Source organism: Mauremys mutica, chromosome 6, assembly GCF_020497125.1.
Source record: "Mauremys mutica isolate MM-2020 ecotype Southern chromosome 6, ASM2049712v1, whole genome shotgun sequence".
Taxonomy (NCBI): Eukaryota; Metazoa; Chordata; order Testudines; family Geoemydidae; genus Mauremys; species Mauremys mutica.
In genome coordinates this window covers 77,040,826-77,065,561 of record NC_059077.1, presented here as the reverse complement: position 1 = coordinate 77,065,561, position 24,736 = coordinate 77,040,826, and the positions used below count along the sequence as shown (strand labels likewise).

The following is a 24,736-nucleotide window of genomic DNA, read 5'->3' as shown; positions in this document are numbered from 1 at the left end:
TAAAACATATATTGTAAAATTTTCATAAACGGTGGGAACTAGTGCAGATAGCAAAAATCAGTGTAATCCTAATCTCATCAGAAGAAGACATTGTTCATCTTTCAGAAGGACTTTTTTTCCCCAAAAGATCCCATAGTACATATGAGAGCAATGCTCCCAGTCTCAGTGGCTACACAGAAGCTATCTGCCTGTATATAGCAGAAAATTGACCCAAGTCATCACAGGCAGATGAGTCCAGAGGACACGCTGAAACCTAACACAATTTATATTCTGAACTCATATATACACACTGAGGAAGAAGGTCTTAAAGGATGGGGAGTGTAACTGGAAGACAAATGACAGGAGTTATGGGACCTCACCAAGAAAAGGAAAGCATCATCCTTCTTGAATGCACAGTTTGTGCTGAAAATGTCCACAAATTTCCTCAAAGGATACCGCTTTCCGGTTCTCTTCAATGGCACCATCATTGATGTGTATGAACAAAAAACAGGGATAAACCAGAATTCAAAGCTCTTCTCAGAAGCAATGGAAATAATGTCTTTGACAGAGAAGAATCTTGTGTTTTGCAAGGCAGTTCATGTGAAGGGTAATCTGAAACCAAAAATAAGAAAAGAATGAACCATGGTCATCCTGCTAGATCCACACTAATTTTTGGACTTGATAATGCCAGCCAAAGCACCTGGAGAGAAGATTAGACCAATTGAAATGGGCCCATTCTTCATCCTGAGATGCTGAGATCATCTCTGATTGAAATTTTAAGCACTAAAAATGAAGTGTAATTCAACAGGAATTGTCTGTTAGGGTATGTCCACACTACCAGCCAGATCGGTGGGTAGCGATTGATCTATTGGGGATCGATTTATCATGTCTCGTCTGGATGCGATCAATCAATCCCCGAATGCACTCCTGTCAACTCTGGAACTCCACCAGGGCGAGAGGCGGAAGCAGAGTTGATGGGGGAGCCGCGGCCATCGATCTTGCGCCGTGAGGATGGGATGGGAGGTAAGTCGAAATAAGATACGTTGACTTCAGCTACGCTATTCCTGTAGCTGAAGGTGCGTATCTTACATCGACACCCCCCCCACGTCCGCAGTGTAGACCAGGCCTTAGGGTGATTGATACAGTTTTGTTGTCTAGACAGTTCTCAACCAGAAAATTCATTCATTTATTTAGACATCTGGGAAACTTTTCCATGAGACAATCAAGACTCCATCTGCAAGGTCTCTAGCGGTAACACAAAGAGGAAGAGTCTCAGCCTTATCAGAGATAAATTGCAGAACAGCATTGTGATCCTCATACAATGCATTTACCAACTTACCAACTTCTACAAAGTGGGTTTCTATTTCTCTGTAGTGTAATCCTTTAGTGGTAAAGTGCTTCATGGGCTGGTTCCTTCCCTACTCTAATTCACTACTTGCTATTTCCCCTTAGTGAAGAATGAGGGGAGAATCTATGCAGCAGAATGGAAAATTCCTTACCATAATTTTCTTTCTGTTAGCAGTTTCCTTCCTCATTCTACCAACCCTAGTGATTTTAATGGCCAAGCTATAGTATGTAACTTTTTTTTAAGTCTAAAGGAACACTACTAATACACAAAATTCCCTTAAAGTTATTTAATGCAGTTTCAGATTATTGTCTTACTGCCAATAACCAATTGTTGAAGAGTTTCTAATGAGTTTGAAGCACTCTTCTGGTGGCTTGAGGTTGTGTCCTGTATTCCATTCCCCATATTAAATTACTGGGAATAGGAAAAGGGCTATACCAGTATATGCTGTGAACTTTGAAGACATGCAAACACTTTAACTGGTCCCTAAATACTTTAAGAAGAAGCAGCTTTGTTGACCCTCACCGTGTCATTTCTCTTGATAACCCTGAATATTAATGTGCATTAGCTTTTTTACCTTACCAGTAACTCAGAAGGATACTGTAGCCTGGGCCTGCCATCCATCAGTAGCAAGTATTAATATGATTGTCTGATCGTTCCTTCATCTAGGCTGGAAAGTGCAACTATAGTTGAATATGTTTTTACATGTAGATAATCGTGTTGGCAATTGTTACCTGAAGTATGGACCCCGAGGGGATGGGAGCCTATCCTGCAACACTGAAATCGGCGTTGGAGTCAGTCGCTCCTCATGCTGCTGCTCTTTGGGGAAGGCCTGGGGGATCCCCTGTGAGACTTGTCCCCCTGTAAACAGCAGTAAGCATTTTTTTAAAAAAATTCTTACAAAAGGTGCAAATATGAAAAAGTACTTATAAACATTTAGCGTATGACCATAAACAGACTATGAAAATATCTGGCAAATTACTCATAAGCTTATTCTCTAACGGTCTTATTGTTGAAGAAGGTCTCCATCTTATTCTCAAAGGTGATGCATAGGCCACGGACCTTAGAATCAAGAGGCCTGAGTTTTGTTCCCAACTCTGCCTCAGTGCCTGTTCCTGCACCAGTGAGGTCAATGGGACCAAAATCAAGGGTGACCTTTGGCAAATCATTTCACTTTTCTGTGCCTCATTTTCCCTTGCAAAAATAGGAATAATGGATAAAAGTTTCAAACGTGCCTAAGTAACTTTCACACTTAGGTGCTTTTAAATTTTATCCATTAATTGCATTTTTGCAGGTGAGGAATACAAGTAATAATGGTTGTTACTTAACATCATGCTTCTTATCCAGAAAACACCAAGTGCTTTATGAAAGTGAGCATCACTGGATAAAATTTTCAGAAGTGTCTCAGTAATTTTGCCTATTGATACTTACCTTTCAAAGCACTCGAGGTTTTAGGTATGAACAGTGCAATGTAAGTATGAAGCATTATTGTTTTTATTATTTATTTAGTTATAATACTGTACAGTCTAATTTTAACAAATACTCATCTCTGTTGTACAGTAGTAATAATTTCTAGGCCCTAGTTAAGATGGGAGCCACTTTATACTAGGCATTATGCAAAGAAGACACAGTCCCCGCCTTACAGGAGCTTACAGGTTAAGGCCTCATATGTGCATGGTTACCAGTGTTATCTTAGGCTTCCATCCTGCAAAGTCTATGCACTTCCTTGACTTTATGCGCTGTGATTAGTCCAGTGACTATTTGTAGTGTGTATGTCGTTGCAGTTCAGGATGCTGTTAGGTTGAAACAAGTTAAGCGACAAGGGGCAGGGACCATGTTTGTGCACTGTGTTTATAAAGCGCCTAGCACAATGGGGTCCAGGTCTCTGACTGGGGCTTCTTGGTGCTATTGTAATACAAATAAGAAATAATAATGGCATTAAAATACCAATGAAATTATAAATTATTTAAAAAAATCCTTAATACCAGTGTTTTATTCTACAAATAAGTAATAGCCTTTTTTTCCCCCCCTAGCGGAATATAATACTCTGTGTCCAGGGGGTGAGGGATTCAGACCAAATCCCATCACTATTATCTTAGAAGGTGAGTTCATCCTGAATAATGGATGTTATGGTTGCTACTTTACAAAAGGTGACATTTTCAAAAGTTTGTACAATAGGAGGATCATTGACGAAGTGTTCACATTCATTGCATCTGAAAACCACTTACTAACGTCAATAATACTAGAGTGGCCAGTTCAAACTGGTGCATGTGTGAGCAGTTACTCAATAAGGATACTCAAAACCCATTTGAGTAAGTAAATTTGGTGTTTTATAGGTGAAAGAGATTTACATATATTTTGTCCACCTCATTTATTCAACAAGCCTTTAACATTTGCCCCCCAAAGCATGAGACGACCTACAAAAATTGTGGTTTAATCAGTGGAAGGTTAATGTTGCTGCAAACATCTATCATAGAGTGAAAGCCTGGTCCCAGTGAATTTCTCATGCACTGTCAGCATGCAGGAATGAACCGTTAGGTACCAAACTCCCATAAACGATCATGAAAGCTGAACTCCTTCCATTCATCTTGCTGAAAATGTTCTATAGAATATGTGGGATAATCACAAACCGTCTTCCCTTTGATAATAAAGTGCAGATTTAGAAGGAAAAAAACTCAGTGAAGATTAACAGTTACTAGCTGGTAACATTCAAATGCAATGATGACGATCTCTTGTTTCTTTACATTTCAGAGTAAGAATATGGCCTTTTCTCTCTTTGCAGATATCGATGAATGCCAGGAGTTGCCAGGTCTTTGTCAAGGTGGAAACTGCATCAATACTTTTGGCAGCTTCCAATGTGAATGTCCACAAGGCTACTACCTCAGTGAAGAAACACGGATCTGTGAAGGTGAAATTCTGCAGTACCTTGTCCCACACCAATACACACTTGTTTGCATATTTGCAAATATTTTGGTCTTTCAGAGTTTGTTTTCTCCTGATGCAGAATATTTCATACATAGAGAGTAGTTGATTGCAGATTCATTTTCCATACAGAGTGTAAGGGTAATCTTCTTAGCTATTATGATTCCCTAATATATTGTCTCTCATTCGTAAACACGAACATACAATGTTTGTGGTACCGTATGTGCAACTTTACAAGCTTCACCTTGTGATGTTTCCTCATTGTATTTCTTTCAAGTGGGAATGTTTGGGGGGGTTCATGCTAGGGTTGATCTGAGAACTGGAAACACCTCATCTAGACCCTGTGTGATGCTCCCATTGCTCCTCTTCATCCTTAGATCCATTACCCCTTTACTGCAGATGTTAGGAGGTGTACAAGAGTAAGACTCCTTCTGAGTACATGCAACAAACCTAGACAAATCTTATGAGGCATATTGTAGATTCACCTAATCCCAGCCATGCAAGCTGTGTAGGGAGCTTGTCAGGCCCCATCAGCCTCTCTAGACCTTAAGAAACTCTTGGCCTACCTCCCCTCCAGAAGCCTTATGTGGCTTATCTCAGGCCCACCACCTCCATGGTGACTTTTTGTAGTTACCCCCCTCATCCCAAATCCACCTCCTACCTGTGCAAATACTAGGAATCTCATTCATTCTGACAAGTCTAAACAGGATTGTTATTCCTCACCCAACTAAGATATTTAGGTTTGTGAGGCAGATTAACGTCTATTTATGATTATCAAGTGTGGTGAGTCTAAGAAGGATCCCTGAGGTTGAGGGAGTTTTTAGGGCCTTAACAAGATGTCTAAGGCTTGCAAGGGGATGGGATGTCTTCAGCATGTGTCCCAATGTTTTCAAGGTGCTGGTGGGCATTAAGACTTAGAAAGGGGCTCCAGACTACATTCTTAAGTCTATAGAAAGGGTGAAATATCAATAGTTCTATTGCCTTATTGCCCTCCCACACTCTGCTGCCACATAATCCCATGTTACTCTAGTCCTATGCTCCCCTTCATTTTCTATGACTGTTCCCCACTCTGCCAGCACCCTTCATGTCCCCCTTTTACACTGCCCTCTGCTCTGCTGCTTCAATGTCCCTCCAGTCTCCTTCTCCCACACCCCACACTTGCATCTCCAGTGCACTTCCCAAGGACTGTAGGAAGTGAGCACTTTTTAGATAGTCCATGATGGGAGGTGGTGGGGTGTGGAAATAGTGGGCTAGCCGGGGCTTGTGAGGGCAGCATAGCAAGGGACTTTCCTCCCTGGAGTATATGAATCCAATAAACTTTTAATTGTCTCCCACTTGACAAGTGCTGTCTTCCGCTTCTGGGATTGGAGGAAATCAAACATACAGGAGAACAATAATACATTTCAGCTGCTGCCACAAAAGTTGTTTAAATCAAAGCTGAGCAATGCACCCTCTGTTTTGTAAATATTTCTTCTTTGCTATGTTGGGGTAGTTTAATATGGACTTATTCCTTATAATTATTTATTTGGGCTAGTTCCTTTTGTCTCTTTGTGAACTGTACTTTTTCATTTGTTTTCTCTAGATATTGATGAGTGTGTTGCACATCCTGGTGTCTGTGGCCCTGGGACCTGCTACAACACTCTGGGGAACTACACCTGCATCTGTCCTCCTGAATACATGCAGGTGAATGGAGGACACAATTGCATGGGTATGTAAAACTTGTTTACCTGGCATGCTGTAGTGATCAGAGCTGTTTTGGACCTCATCTGGCTGCTCAGAGTCTTCCCTGCAGCAAGGCTGACTTTGAAATCTTAGAAGTTTATAGCTTCTTTTAAGTACGTTATCAGAACATTAAACTTAAATGATTGCAACTGCAATTATTAAAAGCTCTTGAGGCAGTATCACCTTTTCTAACTTTTATTGCAAAACTGCCACATCCGATAGCCATGAAAGAGTAATATGAAATGACTAAGTGTGTTCTATTCTCTAACAGAAGTCAGAGCTTTTCATTTTTGCACATAATTTTTCATAAGTATATTTGACTTCCAGCTGGTGAGTCTGCTAGGAAATGGGTCTTAAGAACATCTATTTTTTTTATTTTATTTTTTTTAGTTTCTTTGAAATTTTTCTTTCTTGTAAGACATCCGTGACTGAATGGAGATGGAACTGTATCAGCTTGAGCAAATTCACTCAGCTAAAGTAATAGGGAGACAACGTATAGTTTAATTAAGGTGATTTAATCTATAGAAAAAGTTGGGGGGGTTGTTTGTTTGTTTGTTTGTTTTTAAATGTATGCTGCTTGCATTCTCAGGGTCACTCTGAGTCAGAATTCATGAATCACAGTGGCTACGTCAGTAGTTGAAAGGATTTGACTTTCAGCTGAACTACTTTGATGGTTACTACAATGTGCCAGCTGCTTCTGGTGCACCTCCTCATGGCCTAGGGTCATCCAAAGGCAGCCTGCCTTATTTTCCCCTTTTGGAATATTCAAAAAAAACTTCTCTCAGGTTTTTTCTTGGTCAAAAATACCCCTCCGTGGGGACTGGGTTTATATATATATATACGATGGGTGGGGTCCAAGACAAGATAATTATATATAAATAAAAATATATACATTATATATATATTATATATATATATAATTTTACTGTAGAGGCAGTATGGCGAGCTTCATGGTCTGCAGAGAAAGTGACAAATAATTATCTTGTCTTGGACCCCACCCATCGTCAACCCAGGTTTGATTTACCATGAAGGCAGTGGAGCCTTCTGAACCGGCTTTGTACCAAACATGGAATTTGTGATTGCAGCAGAATTTCGGTGGCGTTTTAGAGACAGTCCACTATGTCAATGTGGGCAGCCACAAACCATGACACCAAATAGTTGAGGGCTGCACAATGACTCAACTTCCTGGAGGTCTTCATGCCTTGAACCTCATTGATAAGAACGCTGTGGCTTGGCTTGACCGGATTGCATATTTCAAATAAATATAAACAAACTAAAACTCAAAATCCCAAACCAAGTCAATTCATAAATCCATCCAAGACAAGGTTTCTCTTTCTCCTCCCAGGCCTCCCTGCCTCAGGCAACTCCCTTGGTTTCGGGTCTTCCCTGAAGGAGCCTTTCCTCACTCCTGGAGAGACTGCCACAGATTCCTGAACTTCTCCCTTAATTGCAGTCACCTGCTGCCCTTTATAGGGAATTGCCTGATTCAATCTAGGTGTACCTCATTCTGTAATCAGGGCTGGCTGGCCCCGGTCCTCCAGCCCTTAAGGGGATAGCCACCCTGTTGCAGTTACCTTGTAACTCTGAGTGTTTTCCCATGTAGATATGAGAAAGAGCTTTTGCTATAGAAGCTACAATGGAACCTCCTGTGAGAATGAATTGCCCTTCAATGTGACCAAGAGGATGTGCTGCTGCACGTACAATGTTGGCAAAGCCTGGAACAAGCCTTGTGAGCCGTGTCCAACCCCAGGAACAAGTAAGACTTCCCATAACAATCCTGTTACATTAACTTACACATCATCTTAGCTCCCTCTCTGTATCAGTTAGTGTGAGTTTCAGTCAAGATTATGCCATTGTCCAAAGGGAATGCAGAGTGATGCTATTTATGTTAGCTGCCACCAACAGTGCTTAATCTTCATGGGCTAGACTGAGTTCAGGCATCTGCCATCATGATCCCCATGGTTGAAAGTCTGACATGGTACAGTAATGGTGTTGGCACAAAGAAGCTGCAGCCTCCCCGCCGACCTAAAGGCAGCCTGTGTTGCCCAAATATTGAGCAGTGGTGGATGTGGCCAAGACAGCTGGGTGATATGACAATTCCATTCACCTGTCTGAAGCCTCTTCCAGGGAAGTGCTTAGAGAGCATATGACAGGAATTAACGATGTTCCTGTTGGCTGCAAGTGGGAGTGAGGGCAGGCAGCAACACTAGTTTCTGACCTTCCTTGGGTGAGTTGTCCCCAAGGGCGCAGGAAGGTGTTGATTGCATCCCCCGTCATTGGCAGAGTGAATCTGGCCCGAGGGCTAAGACCACACAAGTTTTTTTTTTTAATGTAGAATGGAGCACAGTGCTGTGGATTTATTAGTTTTTGGATGAATTGTATTCTTAATAATTGCCAAAGCACTTAGAGCCTTGTGTAGGTGCTTTTATGGACATAAATCTAACTATAATTGAAATTAAAATATGTGTGTATAACAAATTATAATATAAAAAGCCACAAGATACATGCCAAAAGGCATGTCATGGGCAGTGCCTTTTTTCCATGCATTTACGCTGCCATGTAGATAGCTGCAGAATTCTCACTTGTAAAGCTACTGCATAAATTGCCACCCAGAAGGCTTGGAAGAGAGATATGGTCAGGCAGTGACTGAGGTGGCTCAAGATGCAGACAATACAGTGATTTTTGGAAGAGGTGCTGCAAAAGTAGAGTCCCTACTCCAATGGAGTAGCAGACCTCAGCAAGACTGGTACCTTCTCCAGCTATGGAACTGCTAAGGTCCACAAGTGAGGGTCACTCTCTTGTAGACTGTCAAAATAGTGGCAGGGCAAGTTTGCTGTGGGGCTGAGGCATGCTGTCTCCTCTCCTGTCTAACTTAGAGACTCTGCAGCTGGGAGTGTGCCAGCCCTATGGTATTCCTGTCTCCACCAGAGCACAGGCTCATCTCTGGCAGAGCTTAGGAATGCCATAATGCAAGCTCCTCCACCTACTTGGTTTTCATTTTAACAGTTTGTTGAGTGCAACCCACTTCTAAGGCATTCACCCATCATCCCGGATCTGACAGTCTGTAAACTCTGTCAGCTGCTGTTGCATGTTCCCCTTGGAAGTAGAGGAGCTTAGAGCCAGTTTGTGGTCACAAGCTGAACAGTGAGATGTCTGCGAATGGGAGAGATGGTAGTAGGATGGAGGGCTCTCTGCTATGCAGAGCCTTACCACATAAATCTGGGAGCTGCATAACCTATGTCTAATGTGCATGAACAAGGGGGCCTTGGTCATCTGTCTGCTCTGTGTATTATCTGATATTATTTTCTCAGCACCCTGCAAAATTAGTAATCAAATAGAAAGACCATAGTGCATTTGTCAACATGATAAACCCCCAGCAGAATACCTTTTTTGATTCCAATGTCTGGGATTTCAGGAAAAGTGCAATTGAATGTTTTTTTGCATCCCACTTTTTTCTGAAGCTCAAAATGAAGAAGGAACAACTTCCTGGATTACAACAGGTAGTGATCAATGGCTCCATGTCTAGTTGGCAGCCGGTTTCAAGCGGAGTGCCCCAAGGGTTGGTCCTGGGGCCGGTTTTGTTCAATATCTTCATTAATGATCTGGAGGATGGCGTGGACTGCACTCTCAGCAAGTTTGCAGATGACACTAAACTGGGAGTGGTAGATACGCTGGAGGGTAGGGATAGGATACAGAGGGACCTAGACAAATTAGAGGACTGGGCCAAAAGAAACCTGATGAGGTTCAACAAGGACAAGGGCAGAGTCCTGCACTTAGGATGGAAGAATCCCATTCACCGTTACATACTAGAGACCGAATGTCTAGGAAGCAGTTCTGCAGAAAAGGACCTAGGGGTTACAGTGGACGAGAAGCTGGATATGAGTCAACAGTGTGCCCTTGTTGCCAAGAAGGCTAACGGCATTTTGGGCTGTATAAGTAGGGGCATTGCCAGCAGATCGAGGGACGTGATCGTTCCCCTCTATTCGACATTGGTGAGGCCTCATCTGGAGTACTGTGTCCAGTTTTGGGCCCCACACTACAAGAAGGCTGTGCAAAATTGGAAAGAGTGCAGCAGAGGGCAAGAAACATGATTAGGGGGCTGGAGCACATGACTTATGAGGAGAGGCTGAGGGAACTGGGATTGTTTAGTCTGCAGAAGAGAAGAATGAGGGGGGATTTGATAGCTGCTTTCAACTACCTGAAAGGGGGTTCCAAAGAGGATGGATCTAGACTGTCCTCAGTGGTACCTGATGACAGAACAAGGAGTAATGGTCTCAAGTTGCAGTGGGGGAGGTTTAGGTTGGATATTGGGAAAAACTTTTTCACTAGGAGGGTGGTGAAGCACTGGAATGGGTTACCTAGGGAGGTGGTGGAATCTCCTTCCTTAGAGGTTTTTAAGGTCAGGCTTGACAAAGCCCTGGCTGGGATGATTTAGTTGGGAATTGGTCCTGCTTTGAGCGGGGGGTTGGACTAGATGACCTCCTGAGATCCCTTCCAACCCTGATATTCTATGATTCTATGAACACCAGCAGGAAAATTATCAAACCAATAGTAATTCATGGAATTCATAAATAAATGCTGACATTCAGCAATCAAGCAGAGGTCTCATAATGTACTGGGGTAAAAATAATCACTTGTATAGCAAAAGATGCCTTTTATTATGTCACTGGTTTTGCCCCTAAATCAGTGATACTCAACCTGCAGTTGTAGTGCTGGATGCATCTTTAGTGGAGTCCATATAACAGAAGTGGTCCTTTTGCTCTGCCTTGTCTACCACGTGGCAGAGGACAGAATGATATCCAAATGGATCAGAACTGCTTGGAGACACCCTGTCCTTCAAGCAGCCAGGAAGGAGCAAAAAGGGACTGACAGGAGAAACACTTTCTTTTCTTCCTTTCAGTAGCAAGAGTATGAAGAGTGAAGAGATGTACTCTTCTTCTAGCAACCAAATGTGTGAAATGAAAGCAAGCGTGAGAGATGAAATACTATGTTGCAGTCACAGAAAGCCACAACATATTTATGGTGGAATATTCTAACATAATACAGTGATGCTTTCATCATGATCTTGAGCTGCAATAACAGCATGATAAAAATATAGTATCACAGTGTCAGGATCTCATACAGAGAGTATTTATGATTGTGTGACACCATTGAATAAGAAAGTGTCTCTGTAGCTGTTCTTAAATTCTCTTTAAAACCTCTCTCCCTCAGAAATTCTGCAAATAGTTACAGAGTTAAAATGTCTCTGTTTCAGGACTTTGCCTGGTTGGCTTTTCTCCTTTAGATGTTTTTGCTGCAGTTGGAGACATTTCTGAACCTCTGATTCCACTAAGGAAGGGTTTGTGTGCGGCATATCAAACACAAATTCCAGTTGTAAATGGCTGAATAGCTACAGTTATTATGAGATAATGAGTATGTTCTGAAATCTGGGTGTAGGCTGCATATCACAGAAGCAGAGGTTATGGTGCATTGACCATAACCAGCTTGCTGGCTTCAGCCCAGTAGCTCATTAAAAGTGGTGTTATGCTTTGATGCGAACTATATCATTCATATCGATGAGCTTAGCCTCTACATCATCTCTTTCTGAATAACTTTTTTTTATGTTTATGTTTGACAAATAGTCTCACTGTCTTGTGTATTTGGGTAACAAAGATTATATAGTTTAATGTTGCACATGCATGTGAATCACATCCCTTAACATTAGACAGCCCCCCAACCTTCAAAAATAAATACTCTTGTAAGTTTTTACTCTCTCTGCCACTTCTCATTTATGACCAAATTGTATCTGACTGGTTGGTTCATCATTTGAGGTATAAGTAAATCATGAGGGATTAGTTACTGTTAACTCTCAGATCTTACTGTCTTTATGAAATGTAAGGTAGTAATAAGTACAGTATATGGTATTTGAAAATTACATACAAAAAACTAAATTTAAAAATGTTAAAGTTGCAAAAGTCAAGCAATCAAAAGTCAGGAAATGCCAAAATTAAGGCATTTTTTGCCTTTCCATATGCATTGTGAAACAGTCTTTAACTAGCCAATCACATACTATTTTTTCCTGCATTATGCCTGCTCTTGCCTTGTGCACACACAATGCGTCCAGAGGTCCCCTAACAATCTATTAATTATTTTCACTTTCAGATAGCTGGTCACCAGCAAAACATTTAGAAAAGCTAATTTCAACTGAAAGCTTAGGGCCAAATTAAGACTCCAAATGGAGCTAACATGGCTGCCCCTGGAGGAGCCTTTATTTATCCCAAAGTTTTCAGATGAAACTGGCTTTTCTAAATGTTTTGCTGATGACCAATTATCAGAAAGTGAAAATAATTAATAGATTTTAAGGCCACAAGGAGATCACTGTTAGGCTTCCTGTATAGCACAGGTCATTGAATATCACCCAGTGACTTCTGCATGAAGCCCAAAAACTTGTGGTTGAACTGGAACATGGGTAAAAATTTGAAAAGCATTGACATGACTGAGAGTCAATAGTACTAAGGCTTCTCAGTGTGTAAATGAGACTTAGATGCCTAAATCACTTAGGTGCTTTTGCAAATTTAACCGTTTGTCTTTTAGAAACATATTTCTTCTTGATTTAATGACTCCCAAGTGATAGAGAATCCACCACATCCCATGGAAGATTGTACTAATGGTTAATTAGCCTTAACTGCTGGAAATTGTGCCTTATTTTCTCATAATATTAGTAGTATGGAAACTTAACACCAGAAACTATAAATCAGTTTTCACTTTGTTTTAATGCTGATGTAATGACTGAAAGAAAAGCTTAGTAACATTTCAACATGGTCTCAAATTCTGCCCTTAAATACATCATGAAATGAATAGGAACTGTATGTTCACATCCCAGGGCAGTATTCGGTGGTAAGTATTCACACAAAAAGTTATTTTGTCCCAGCTCCCCTATTTCACTGCAAGATGCACGAGGCTGCCAATAGTCAGTGTTTTACAGATTCGACATAGTGAGAGATGTTTCTTGTGCAAAACTACACATGTTGATCAAAATGGGTCCATTTTTCCCTTTTAAAAGTTCACCATGTATTGTGAAGATTTTCTTATGAACATTGCTGTGCTGGTAAAGTCATAAGACTTAGAAGGTTAATAAGAAATATTTTACTAACAGAGGAGGTTTGCTGTCACACCCTGCACTAATTGATTCCACTAAATGCTGGAAAAAAAGCTTACATACAAGTAACTGAATTAATCTAAATATATCACCACTGCAAATCCACGTTCTAGAAGTCACGTGCCTTGCCTTGAAAACCAGGGGTCAACTGATTGTAGTAAAAGCCATTAGGGTTGTCTACATCCTGCATCCTCAAGATGTCCTGAAAGAGAGGGAGTAGTAGTCCCCTATCTCTCCCTGCGTTCCTCGCATTTCAATTACAAAAATCTCTGAAGAGGAGAGGAGGATCCTTAGAGTTAATTTATTCAACAAAACCTAGTTACTGTTAAGTTACTTTCAGTTTCCCTAGTAAAATTGCCTCTGTAGATCCTCAACTGTAGGAGATTAGAAAGCAGTAACAAATCTCAAGAAGTAGGGTGAGGAGTGGTACTTAGACAGAAAATGAAGGCCTGCTCTCCCAAACTCAAGATCTGATCTAGCTCCAAGTGGAGCAAATGATATATAGAAGTGTGAATGAATTTCTGAGTGGCAGCTGCACTTATTGGCAAATTTGCTTTTAAATTTTACTTAGACAAGCTGCAGAGTTTCCTATCACTACTAGAATTGACTGGAAGTGCTCTTGGAAAGCTGGGGAAACTTAAAAAATAATTATTGAGGGACTTATACATATTCTTTACAAATGCATAATTTGTTTCATGTTTAGCGGAATTTAAGACCATTTGTGGGAACATTCCTGGCTTCACCTTTGACATCCATACTGGCAAAGCTGTTGGTAAGTTTTACTAAATGTATTTTCAACAAGTAATTTTTTGCAGCATGGTGTGTCATAGCAATATAATAATACTGCCATGAACACTGTATACCAACTGTATGTAATAAAACTCTATTTCCATCATGGGGTTCTGGTGACATCATAAATTGCAAGAGTATGTGGTTTTTTCAGGTCACTAGAACTCATGTTAACATTCATTATAAATCCAAGTAATTTTAATATAACTGTTGTATGAAAAAAATCTCCCTTCCCGCAACTGGCATTTTACGTGCTTCCCTCTCTCCCTTTGGAGGTGTATAATCATCTGCATTTCTCCGCTACATCCTGACAATTTCAGAAAGTTTAGAATAAGATTTTTATTATATATATCAGTTTTTGTTAAGTATTTTTCTAGTGCTATGTCTTCTTATGACTGCTACCATTCCTTTCCCTCTCCATCCCAGTACATGGTTATGACTGATAAGACACTTTAAAAGAATAATTGTTATGCTATGCAAAGCACATGGCCTCTTTTAAGGGGGGAAAGGCAAATACGATGCATTTATTGAAAATACAACAGATAGCATATGCTTTTTTTACACACACACACACACACACACACACACACACACACACACACACACACACACACACACACACACACACACACACACTCTCTCTCTCTCTCTCTCTCTCTCTCTCTCTCTCTCTCTCTCTCTCTCTCTCTCTCTCTCCTGCTAGTTGATGTTTATAGTTACCAGTCTGTCGTAGCTCGAGTCAATCTAATGGTCAGTTAGATTGAGCACGTAATCATTAGTCCTTAAGTGATGTTAGTCTTGGGGTTTTCTGCTGTTATCATTTGATGGTTATTGTCGGGCTTCCCATTGTTATCTCCTATTTGTTGTCTCGCCTTCGGGACTGCCTCACCTCTGAGGTCATCAATGCTGCTAACATGTTTAGCATCAGATACAATGGATGTTTTCTGATTGTCTCCTGGTCTTTCCAAGTCTCTCACTTTTTCTTGACCTTCTGGACATTTGTGATGGCTTTCGCACTTATCTTTTCCTGATGCATGCATTCCTCATTCACACAAACAAACTTTTAAAAGAAAACTTCAAAGGTATACAGACAGCAGTATTGTATATTCAGCAGAATACATTGTAAATCAAGCCTTGCTAAATCTTATAACTAAAACAATTCACATTGGGGCTTCTAATCTGCTTAACATAGATACAATACAAGATCCTGTCTCTTACTTACTAAAACCTTACAACAAAGAAATGTATATTTAACTAGAGTGCCTAATTTGTAATACATATAGGAAACCATAGTCGACATTACAACTTATCCTAAAACAAAAGGGTGACCATAATCAGTCATAAGGATTGTTCTATCATTCCTTTCTGCTATTCAAAAAGGGTGGCTGGCAGGATGAAATCAAATCATACATTAATTCTCATAGTACAATTATAAAATCCTGCTCCTACATAATTACCAATAAGAAACTTCCCTCTTAAGTTTCTTTGGGACTTTTCTGCATGCATAACACTTTATATACTGGAAACAGATATTTAATGTTGTGTTATCCCATTCCCATATCTCTTTTCTTTCTTCTTCCAGCTTCCTACCCGATTTAAATTAATAATCCAAATCTTGAGCTTCTTTATTGAATATCATATAATTTATTTGCCCCATCATTTACAACAGCAGCATGTTTGTTTTGTTCTTATATATGTTTAGCTAACAGCACAATGAAATATAGAGAATCCATGGGGTACATAAAGCCTTACAATACTCTGTGTGACTAATGTATATTCACTTTCAGATATTGATGAATGTAAGGAGATCCCAGGGATCTGTGCAAATGGTGTTTGCATTAACCAGATTGGCAGTTTCCGCTGTGAATGTCCCACAGGATTCAGCTACAGTGACCTACTCTTGGTCTGTGAAGGTGATCTGAATGAGAGGTTTTTTTCTGTTTTGTCCCTACAAGCATGCTTATTGTAAAGGAGCATCAGGACAATAATTCCAGTGCAATTAATCCCTTAGGAGGAACAGGTTGTGGGCATTCTTTCAATGGTTAACTCATAATGACCTTAGGAGGTACTTTTCTTTAAAGAAATAAATATATGTGCCAGCCAATTTCTGACACAGTTTTTGTTATATTGGTTTTCACACAACCTGCTAACTCTTAAACATGTTTCCTTAACAGTCCCTTCTCCTTTCTAGACCAGGCATTGTTTTGTTTTCTTATTTACCTTTGGGAGTAAATTTAGCACCCCTGAATATGAGGGAATAACAGCACTCTCTTGAATACCACACTTTTGTAAATGCATCTCATTCCTGATCTACTCTTCCAGTACTCTCCTAGGCAGAGACGTATTAGTCATATCCAGTTGTGCAATGTTTCTATGACAATAAAACATGGGAATTGGAATTAGATCACTGTAATAATTTTCCCTTTTGCCCTAACCTTGGATTTGAGTTCAAGTCTAGCGGTGAAATCCTGCCTCTGTGGGGATTTTGCCATAGGCTTCAGAGGAGTCAAGATTTCGCCCCAGAAGATTAAAACACTAACACAATGCACCACTTTCCTAGAGTTTTAATTAAATTATTATTTTGTTTTAATTATATAAAGTTACATAGGTATATTTATTTACCCAGACATTTATTTATTTATTTATTTACACAGACTTTTACAGTTCCATTGTCAACACAGTAGAGAGGGGCTGTTGTATTAATTTAGATGGAATATATGGGCCCAAAGAGTTAAAGATGTTAACGTGATTGTGGAAACTGTTTAATGTTAAAAAGTTTTAAACCATGTTTGGGGTTTGGTATACAGAGACCATAGACTGCTTAGTTCGATAGCAAACACTGAGGTCAGAACGTGTCTCAAGATTAGGATGAAGAAAATCTGGGATCTGAGGTGATGGGAGAGGGGGGCAGCCATGATGGGGCATCCTTCCCCTTTTCTTGTCTTTTCATCAGCCAGTGTCATGGTAACCAACTTTTCTCCCCAGAGTCTTTTTTTTTTTTTAGGACCCATCCCCTCATTATTTTGTTTTCCAATTAGGCCTAATTTATGACACATCAGTTTTGCTTCATTGATTTCCAGTTCCGGGCTTTTTTTTTTACCAGGTGTGATTTTAACACATTCCTTGAGGTATGTTGGAAGGTCTTTTTCTTTTGCTTTTGTACCTTTTTCATGAATTTTTTTGTTAATGGGTTGTTGTGACAGTTTATGAACTTTCATTTACTTTATAGCTGAGCTCACAATTAGGGCAAATTTGTAGACCAAATTATTGCAACTTAATCCCTTTTTTATGAACCAGTTCCACCTCAGGTCAGACTTTGGCTCATAAAATTTCAATTACTGTACAAACAAAAATCTTATTTTACTTTGAGCATGTACGGGGAGAAAAGGCATTTGGCTATATTTTAATTGCAAATATTGCAATTTTTTAATTTTAACTGGAATTTACAAATTTCATTTAATTAAATATTACAAAATATACAGTAAAACCTTTCAGATAGTAACAAAGCTAAAAACGTGCAACTTTATTTATAGTGTGATAGACTCAGGCCAGTTGGGTACAGCAGAATAGCTGAAGGCAGATATACTGGCCACTGGATTAACAGTTTTCTGTTCCCTGACTGTCCAGAGCAGGGGCTGCTCCAGGCTAATGAGAACACCTGACTCTAATTAACCTGTAAAGAGTCAGGTGAGGCCATTCAGTTAATGTGACCACCTGACTCTAATTAAGGCCCTGCTGTTACTATAAAAAGGGCTCACGCCAGTCAGGCAGAGGAGCCAGGGGAGAGGAAGTGCGGTTGAAGGGCTGGTTAATGAAGACACCCTAAAACATCGTTAAAGGAGCCCTAAGGTAAGGGTGAAGAAGGGAGAAGCAGGAGAGCTGTGGGGAAGTGGCCCAGGGAAATGTAGCAACTCTGGCAGTGAAAGGTTGGCTGCCAACAGCTGCTACCATTAGGGTCCCTGGGCCGGATCCCAGAGTAGAGGGCGGGCCCAGGTTCCCCCCAACCCACCACTACAGGGATATCTCCTGGAAGGGGAAGTCAGGTCCCTGTCAGGACAAGAGGCTGAACAGAGACTGTGGGAGTTCTCTCTCCAACCTCCTTGCAGCCTATGATGAAAAGTATCAGAAGGGTAGCCGTGTTAGTCTGGTTCTGTAAAAGCAGCAAAGAATCCTGTGGCACCTTATAGACTAACAGACGTTTTGCAGCATGAGCTTTCGTGGGTGAATACCCACTTCTTCGGATGCAAGACTTGCATCCGAAGAAGTGGGTATTCACCCACGAAAGCTCATGCTGCAAAACGTCTGTTAGTCTATAAGGTGCCACAGGATTCTTTGCTGCTTTTATGATGAAAAGGGCTCAGTAGACTGTAACCCTGGCCCTAGAGAGAGAAGGTCTACGTGGAGGGTCACAGTGAGCCACTGTGGGTATGGCTACACTTACGGTTTGCAGCGCTGGTAGTTTGCAGCGCTGGTCATCCAGCTGTGTAGGAGCAGCGCTGGTGTGTGGCCACACTCACAGCTACCAGCGCTGGTGTGTGGCCACATTTGCAGCATTAGCAGCGCTGCTGGGAGTGATGCATTATGGGCAGCTATCCCAGCATTCAAGTGGCCGCAACGTGCTTTTCAAAAGAGGGGGGTGGAGTGGGGTCTAGTGTGACAGGGAGCGGGGGGAGAGAGAGAGTGGATTTTTGGAGCCAACACTGTGTGTTTAGCTTCCTGACTTGAAAAATCAGAACATGTTTCCAACCCCTTAGTCTTAACTCTTAATTGCAAACAGCCTGCAGCCAACACGACTCCCCGCTGTTTCACTCCCTCCCTGCCTGCAATCTCATTTGATTGTTTACAGCCAGGTACAGATGATCACAGCAAACAGGAGCTCTGTTTGTTTTTTAGATAAGCGGCAACGGCAACGGCAGATCGGAGCTCGTTCACAACAAAACAAAGAGAGGCTGCATAACAAAACAAAGAGAGTAATTTATAAAAGCATTCTGGGATACACCTTATACCCTGGAGGCCAATCACAGCGCTGGTGTGTGGCCACACTTGATGACCAGCGCTGCAGCACCAGCGCTGGAATCCTTATTCCCCATGCTGAGTGAGGTGTACGGCCAGCGCTGCAGCCAGGGAGTTGCAGCGCTGGAAGTGCCCTGCAGGTGTGGCCACTTACTAATTGCAGCACTTGTGGAGGCTTTCCAGCGCTGCAAATCGCCAGTGTAGCCATACCCTCAGGCTAGCATAAACCGCCTAGAAGCGCAGGACCCACAGGAGCAAAGGTCAGAGCTCTGCCACAATAGCTAAAACAAAACTTAGATCTGGTACTCTTATACGTTTTAAGATGTTTAAAAACAAACTGGCTTTTATTACTTTTTTGGCTGTACGCCCAGAATGGGTAAAGATGGAAAAAACTTTCTTTACTTTTTTTCCCCTGTTACACAGTTAAAACTATTTAAAGCTGCACATTTACACAACTGTAAAAAATTTAATACACGAGTGGTTAAACTTGCTTATTTGGAGAAAAACTTTACCAGGATGGCATGTTTACCTAAGTATGTTGCCCTTTATAAAAAGAAGCAACAAAATGATGTCTTTGGAACTGCTTTTGCATTCATGAGCCTTTTGCAATGTCCAAAGGTGGTAAAAATTTGCAGGCATTTTTAGACTATGACAGACCTTGCCCTTCTGCTTCATCAACATTTGTGAGGACAACATGGCCATTGTGGCAATTTACCCCACTATGGGGATCCAACCTGTAAATACTAGCATCATCCTATCTTACATGCACAAAACAACAACAATAATTATTGACATTAAAAACTAAACAGGAAAAATAATTGGAAAACCCAAAACAATCACAAGGTTTGGTTCTGCAAAACTCCTTGTTTTAGGGGGGCTTCTTGAAATTTAATTCACAGTCGGTGCAGTAGCAGTGCTGAATTAAGCTGGCGTTCTGCTAACTGGAGGGTTACCCAACATGTGCTTTTAGTCAAAATTGCTACACTACAACTACACTTCCTTTTTGCCACTTTTAAAAAATGCCTTTACATTAAACCTATGGCATTTTTATCATTTACAAAAACTACAACCCCTAAAATAAAAGAAAAAGGGAAAACAAAACAAAGCACATGTAAAAAGATTAAAAATGAAGTGCTATAAAACAATTGATAACCCTTTTTTAAAAAAAGATTAAAATCATGCAAAGCAAACTGTTAAATTACATTCTGATACTTCTGGGGTTTTCCTCCAGTTTAAGGCTGATTTTTAACACATTTTTGACAATTGACGTTGTTATACTGTAAAAATATGGCTTTTATTCAAAAATTGGCAAACTTTTCCCTTTCCCTACTGCCCCACATTTTTGTACACCCTTTGCAACGTGCCCACACTTTCTCGTAAGGATTTTTTAAATACACTGTTTCACTTCTGCATTGTATCAAGAACTTAATAGTTTTTTACACATTTTAAATTCCTAATTTTATGTTTATAAAACCCTTGTTTTTTAAACCAACTTTAAAACAATTGTCTGTTTGCCAAGTTGCCAGCTTTTTGAGTACATATTCACCCTTTAGACTCACCCAGGGACATAAAATGTTGTATTAATTTAGATAGAATCTATGGACCCAAAGAGTCAAAAGTGTTAACATGACTTTGAAAGTGTTCAGCATTAAACAGTTTTTAAAAAGGTTAGGGTTTGGCATACTCGGTAGCCTGCTTAGTACCATGGCAAAAACACCATTTAAAAATCATTGTAACCTTACCTTAAAGATACAGAAAAGCAATTAAAGAAATGTAATGTGTTAAATAAGGCTCTTAGTTTACTAACACTCTTTGGGATATTTTCCCTTTATCTGGGGAGAGATTTTAGAAAGGAAAAAAAAGCCTGTGTTTGACTGGTTTTTTTTAAGATGGTAATAACTGTCCTTTTGTGGGGAAAAGAGAAATAGTTAGTTGAAATAGGCTGCACGTGTTGTTATTGCTATTTTTGTTAAAGTCAGATTCCATTTCCTAAGAAGATAAAACAAGACAGACACTCACATGAAAGGGGAGAGAAAAGAACAACAAAGAGAAAAGGCAGCCACTGTCTCCTGGGTTTGACTTTCACAGTTTCACTTACCACCTTACCACTGGAAAAGCACAGGCACACATACGGTCTTATCAGGCACTCCCTGACCTAGCAAACTTGTACCAGATTTGGGGCTGCCTGGGACACTGCTTTTTGCTGCCTCTTTATGGGCATAGACTTATAGCTGTGTTACAGGATATACAGTCCTGACCTATTAGACAAAAGGAAAAAGGACAGAGAGAGATGAAAGAGAAGACATAAGGTAGAGAAGGAAAAGGACATTGGGGTGAGGGAGGGAGGACAGACAATCTCATGTGCCAGATGGTATGTGAGATTTAGTTGGCGGTAGCGGTGTCATCTGGGTCTCTTGCTGTGACCCGGGCTGGTCAGGACATCTCTCAGGATTAGATTGAATCGGATCCTAAGTCTCAGGAGATGGTGGGGATAGCAGCCATGATGATGACGCTTGCTCCAGTTACCATTTTTTCTCCCAAAGTCATTTTTTAAGGACACAAAAAGGGATTGGTGGATGGACTAGCCCATCCCTTTATTACTTTGTTTATTAACTAGGCCTAATTTCTAATTTCAGTTCATTGATTTTCAGTTCTGCACTTTTTTTGTTTACCAAGCATGATTTTAACCAGGGGCGGCTCTAAGTATTTTGCCACCCCAAGCACAGCAGGCAGGCTGCCTTTGGCGGCTTGCCTGCGGGAGGTCCCCGGTCCCGCGGATTCGGCAGCATGCCTGCGGGAGGTCCACAGAAGCCACGGGACCAGCGGACCCTCCGCAGGCATGCCACCGAAGACAACCTGCCTGCTGCCCTCGTGGCGACTGGCAGAGCACCCCCCATGGCTTGCTGCCCCAGGCCCGCGCTTGGCGTGCTGGTGCCTGGAGCCGCCCCTGATTTTAACACTGCTCCTGAGTTATATTAATAGGCATTTTTGTTTGGAGTAATTTTAGTCTTTTTGTTTTGCTTTTGTACCTTTTTTAATTAACATATGTTGTTATAGTTATTGTAACATGTCTTGAATTTTTACTTACGAAAATTTTCATTTTCCTCGGTTTGAATCTGACGTTCTGGTTGCACATCGGGGCGAGCTCCGCAGCACCTGCAACGATGCAGAGCTCTCCAGCAGAGGAGTCCGGGCAATCCCAGAATAGAAAGAGGTCCCCAGCATGGAGTGACCGGGAAGTCCAGGATCTGATTGCTGTGTGGGGCGAGGAGTCTGTGCTCTCGGAGCTGCGCTCCAACAAGCGGAACGCGAAGACCTTCGAGAAGGTCTCTAAAGCCATGAAAGAGAAAGGATACAGCCGGGATGCGATGCAGTGCCGCGTGAAAGTGAAGGACCTAAGACAAGGGTATCAAAAAGTCAGAGCGGCAAACGGACGCTCCGGAGCCAAGCCCCAGACATGCCGCTTCTACGAGGCACTGCATGCCATTCTAGGTGGGTCTGCCACCAGTGCCCCACCAGTGACGGTGGACTCCGAGGACGGAATAGTGTACCGGGACAGTTCCTCCTGCCTGTTCGCCGATGGGGAAGATGAGGAAGGGTCTTTTGAGGACGGCGCAGGCGACATCGAACCCACTCCCGCTTTCCCTGACAGCCAGGATCTCTTCATCACCCTCACAGAGATCCCCTACCAACCGTCCCCGCCCGTTAACCCGGACTCGGAATCAGGGGAAGGATCAGGCGGTAAGTGCTACAAACAGGGAAACATTTATTTTTTTAAGAAACAGGGATATATATAAAAAATAGAAATACTATATAAAAAATAGAAAAAATAGAAATACTATACAAAAATTATACTATACTATACAAAAAATTTTAAATATGAAACTATACAAACAGCAGGTCTACACATATAGGAGCTATACAAACAGCAGGTCTACACATACAGGAATGGAGCAATAGTCCTCTGGGGACAGTTCAAAAAAGCTCTCAGAGAGCAGCTGGAAAAGCCTCAGCAGGAGGTTCCTTGGTAGAGGTGCCTTGTTGGGTGCTCCGTTGAAGCACACTCTTCCGCGCCAGGCCATCCTCAGGTAAAGGGGGACCATCGCCTCGACGAGCATGGCAGCGTATGGTCCTGGTCTGTGCAGGGCTTCTGTTAGCATCCGCTCTCTCTCAGTCCGCCTGACACGCCTCAGGGTGATGTCGTTGTGGAAGTGCTGCATCTAATTAGTGGAATTAGTGTACTGTTACTATTGTGAATGGTAGACTTTTACTTTGCATAAGAATGACCCTCGCTTAACAGAGTTTTACTTTGCATAAGAATGACCCTCGCTTAACAGCCACGTGTTGGAGGCCACAGAGGAAAAGCATACAGTGATCTTTCCCGTGCACTGGCGGGAGGGGCCGCAAAACGGTCATCTTTTCTGCTTTGCACATTGCCTCCAGCAGGAGAGCACAGCTAAGCACTAACTGATAAGCACTCTGTACTGTAAGGCTTACCAGGACTTTGTGCAAGAGGGATGCAGCTGTCTTTCCTCGCTTGTGCGCTATCCAGTGCAATGGCGCCGCCAATGAGAGCGTATTCCGAAATCACGGACTAGTTCTGAGATCTCATGAGACTTGGTTCCCTCTTTGGTCTTCTTAACTGAAACTGACTAGACTGTGTTTACTGTTGGCAAACATGTATTTGTTCAAGGAAATCACCTACTTTTTCGCATCACACAGCTTCGGCTCCTTCCCGGACTGCCCCGGCATCCCCCTCGCAGAGGCTGGCTCAGATTAGACGCCGAAAGAAAAAGACTAGGGACGACATGTTCCAGGAACTGATGGCCAGCTCCAGAGCGGAGGCGGCAGAGCAGAGACAGTGGAGGGAGAGCCTGTGTCAACGGGAGGATAGGTGGCGGCAGGAAGACCAGCAGGCGACTCAAACGCTGCTTGGGCTAATGAGGGAGCAAACGGACACGCTCCGGCGCCTTGTAGATGTTCTGCAAGACCGCAGGCAGGAGGAGAGAGCCCCCCTGCAGTGCATCTGCAACCGCCCTCCAACGCCAGGAAGTCCTGTCCCCCCCTCACCCAAAGTTACAAGAAGGAGGGGCGGTAGGGGCCGTGAGAACTGTCCCTGCACCGCAGCACACCGATAATGTTCGAGACAACTCTCGCGCTGTAAATTTGTACAAGCTCTTTCCTTACAGCATCAACCAGTCCCAACTCCAAGTTCAAACCCCCCACTGTGTACTACATTACTAAAAGCGGTTTGGTGTTACTGACTGTTTCCGTCACGTTTCTGGTGTCAGAAGACTTTCTGTTGTTGTGTGTGTGTGGGGGGGGGGGAATTGTAATTTCAGTGCATAGCCCACAGTGCCATGCTACAGACTTGGCTGCAGGGTCAACTGCAGGGCACACACAGACTGCAGTCACTAGGCACCAGGGACAGTCTGTGTGGTGTATGCTGCCCCGGGTCTTTCCTTGATGTGTATGCTTGTGCAGGGTCCTGGTGCCTGCCGTCCCCGAATGTAAAGGCAGGCTTCCCTTCACATGCACTTGGACCGTAGTCACGATCCTCCCCGGTGCCCTGAGCCCCAAAAAGAGACCTCATCCAGGGGCAGATACTCACCCTTCCCCCACACCCCTCACCCCTTCCAACGCCCAAACCCACAGCCGTCATGTTAACCCCTATCCAAAGACGGCACCCCTCGCCCCTTCCTGCAAACCCACCCATCAGTGCACACCTTACCCAGCACAGAATGCTTCCATGTTTCAACCAGGAAACAGAAATGCAAAGTCAACGAAAAATTTATTATTAATTACTAAAACATGTCCTTAGTTTTAAA

At 42.1% G+C, this 24,736-nt stretch overlaps 1 protein-coding gene and 1 long non-coding RNA gene across 2 annotated transcripts in view; one reads left to right on the top strand and one right to left on the bottom strand.

The window, feature by feature from the left end:
* Positions 1 to 24,736, top strand: part of FBN2 (fibrillin 2) — a 250,289-nt gene that overhangs the window by 173,839 nt on the left and 51,714 nt on the right. Inside the window, exons 37-43 of the mRNA XM_045020453.1 lie at positions 2,036 to 2,197; positions 3,358 to 3,426; positions 4,107 to 4,232; positions 5,829 to 5,954; positions 7,572 to 7,724; positions 13,810 to 13,878; positions 15,683 to 15,808. Of these exons, the coding sequence (XP_044876388.1) occupies positions 2,036 to 2,197; positions 3,358 to 3,426; positions 4,107 to 4,232; positions 5,829 to 5,954; positions 7,572 to 7,724; positions 13,810 to 13,878; positions 15,683 to 15,808 (831 nt within the window). The remainder of the gene's footprint in view (positions 1 to 2,035; positions 2,198 to 3,357; positions 3,427 to 4,106; positions 4,233 to 5,828; positions 5,955 to 7,571; positions 7,725 to 13,809; positions 13,879 to 15,682; positions 15,809 to 24,736) is intronic.
* LOC123372391 overlaps positions 38 to 24,736 on the bottom strand; it is a 69,631-nt gene continuing 44,932 nt past the window's right edge. The window contains exons 6-7 of the long non-coding RNA XR_006580257.1: positions 2,059 to 2,185; positions 38 to 591 (exon numbers count right to left, since the gene is read on the bottom strand). This is a non-coding gene — a long non-coding RNA (uncharacterized LOC123372391). The remainder of the gene's footprint in view (positions 592 to 2,058; positions 2,186 to 24,736) is intronic.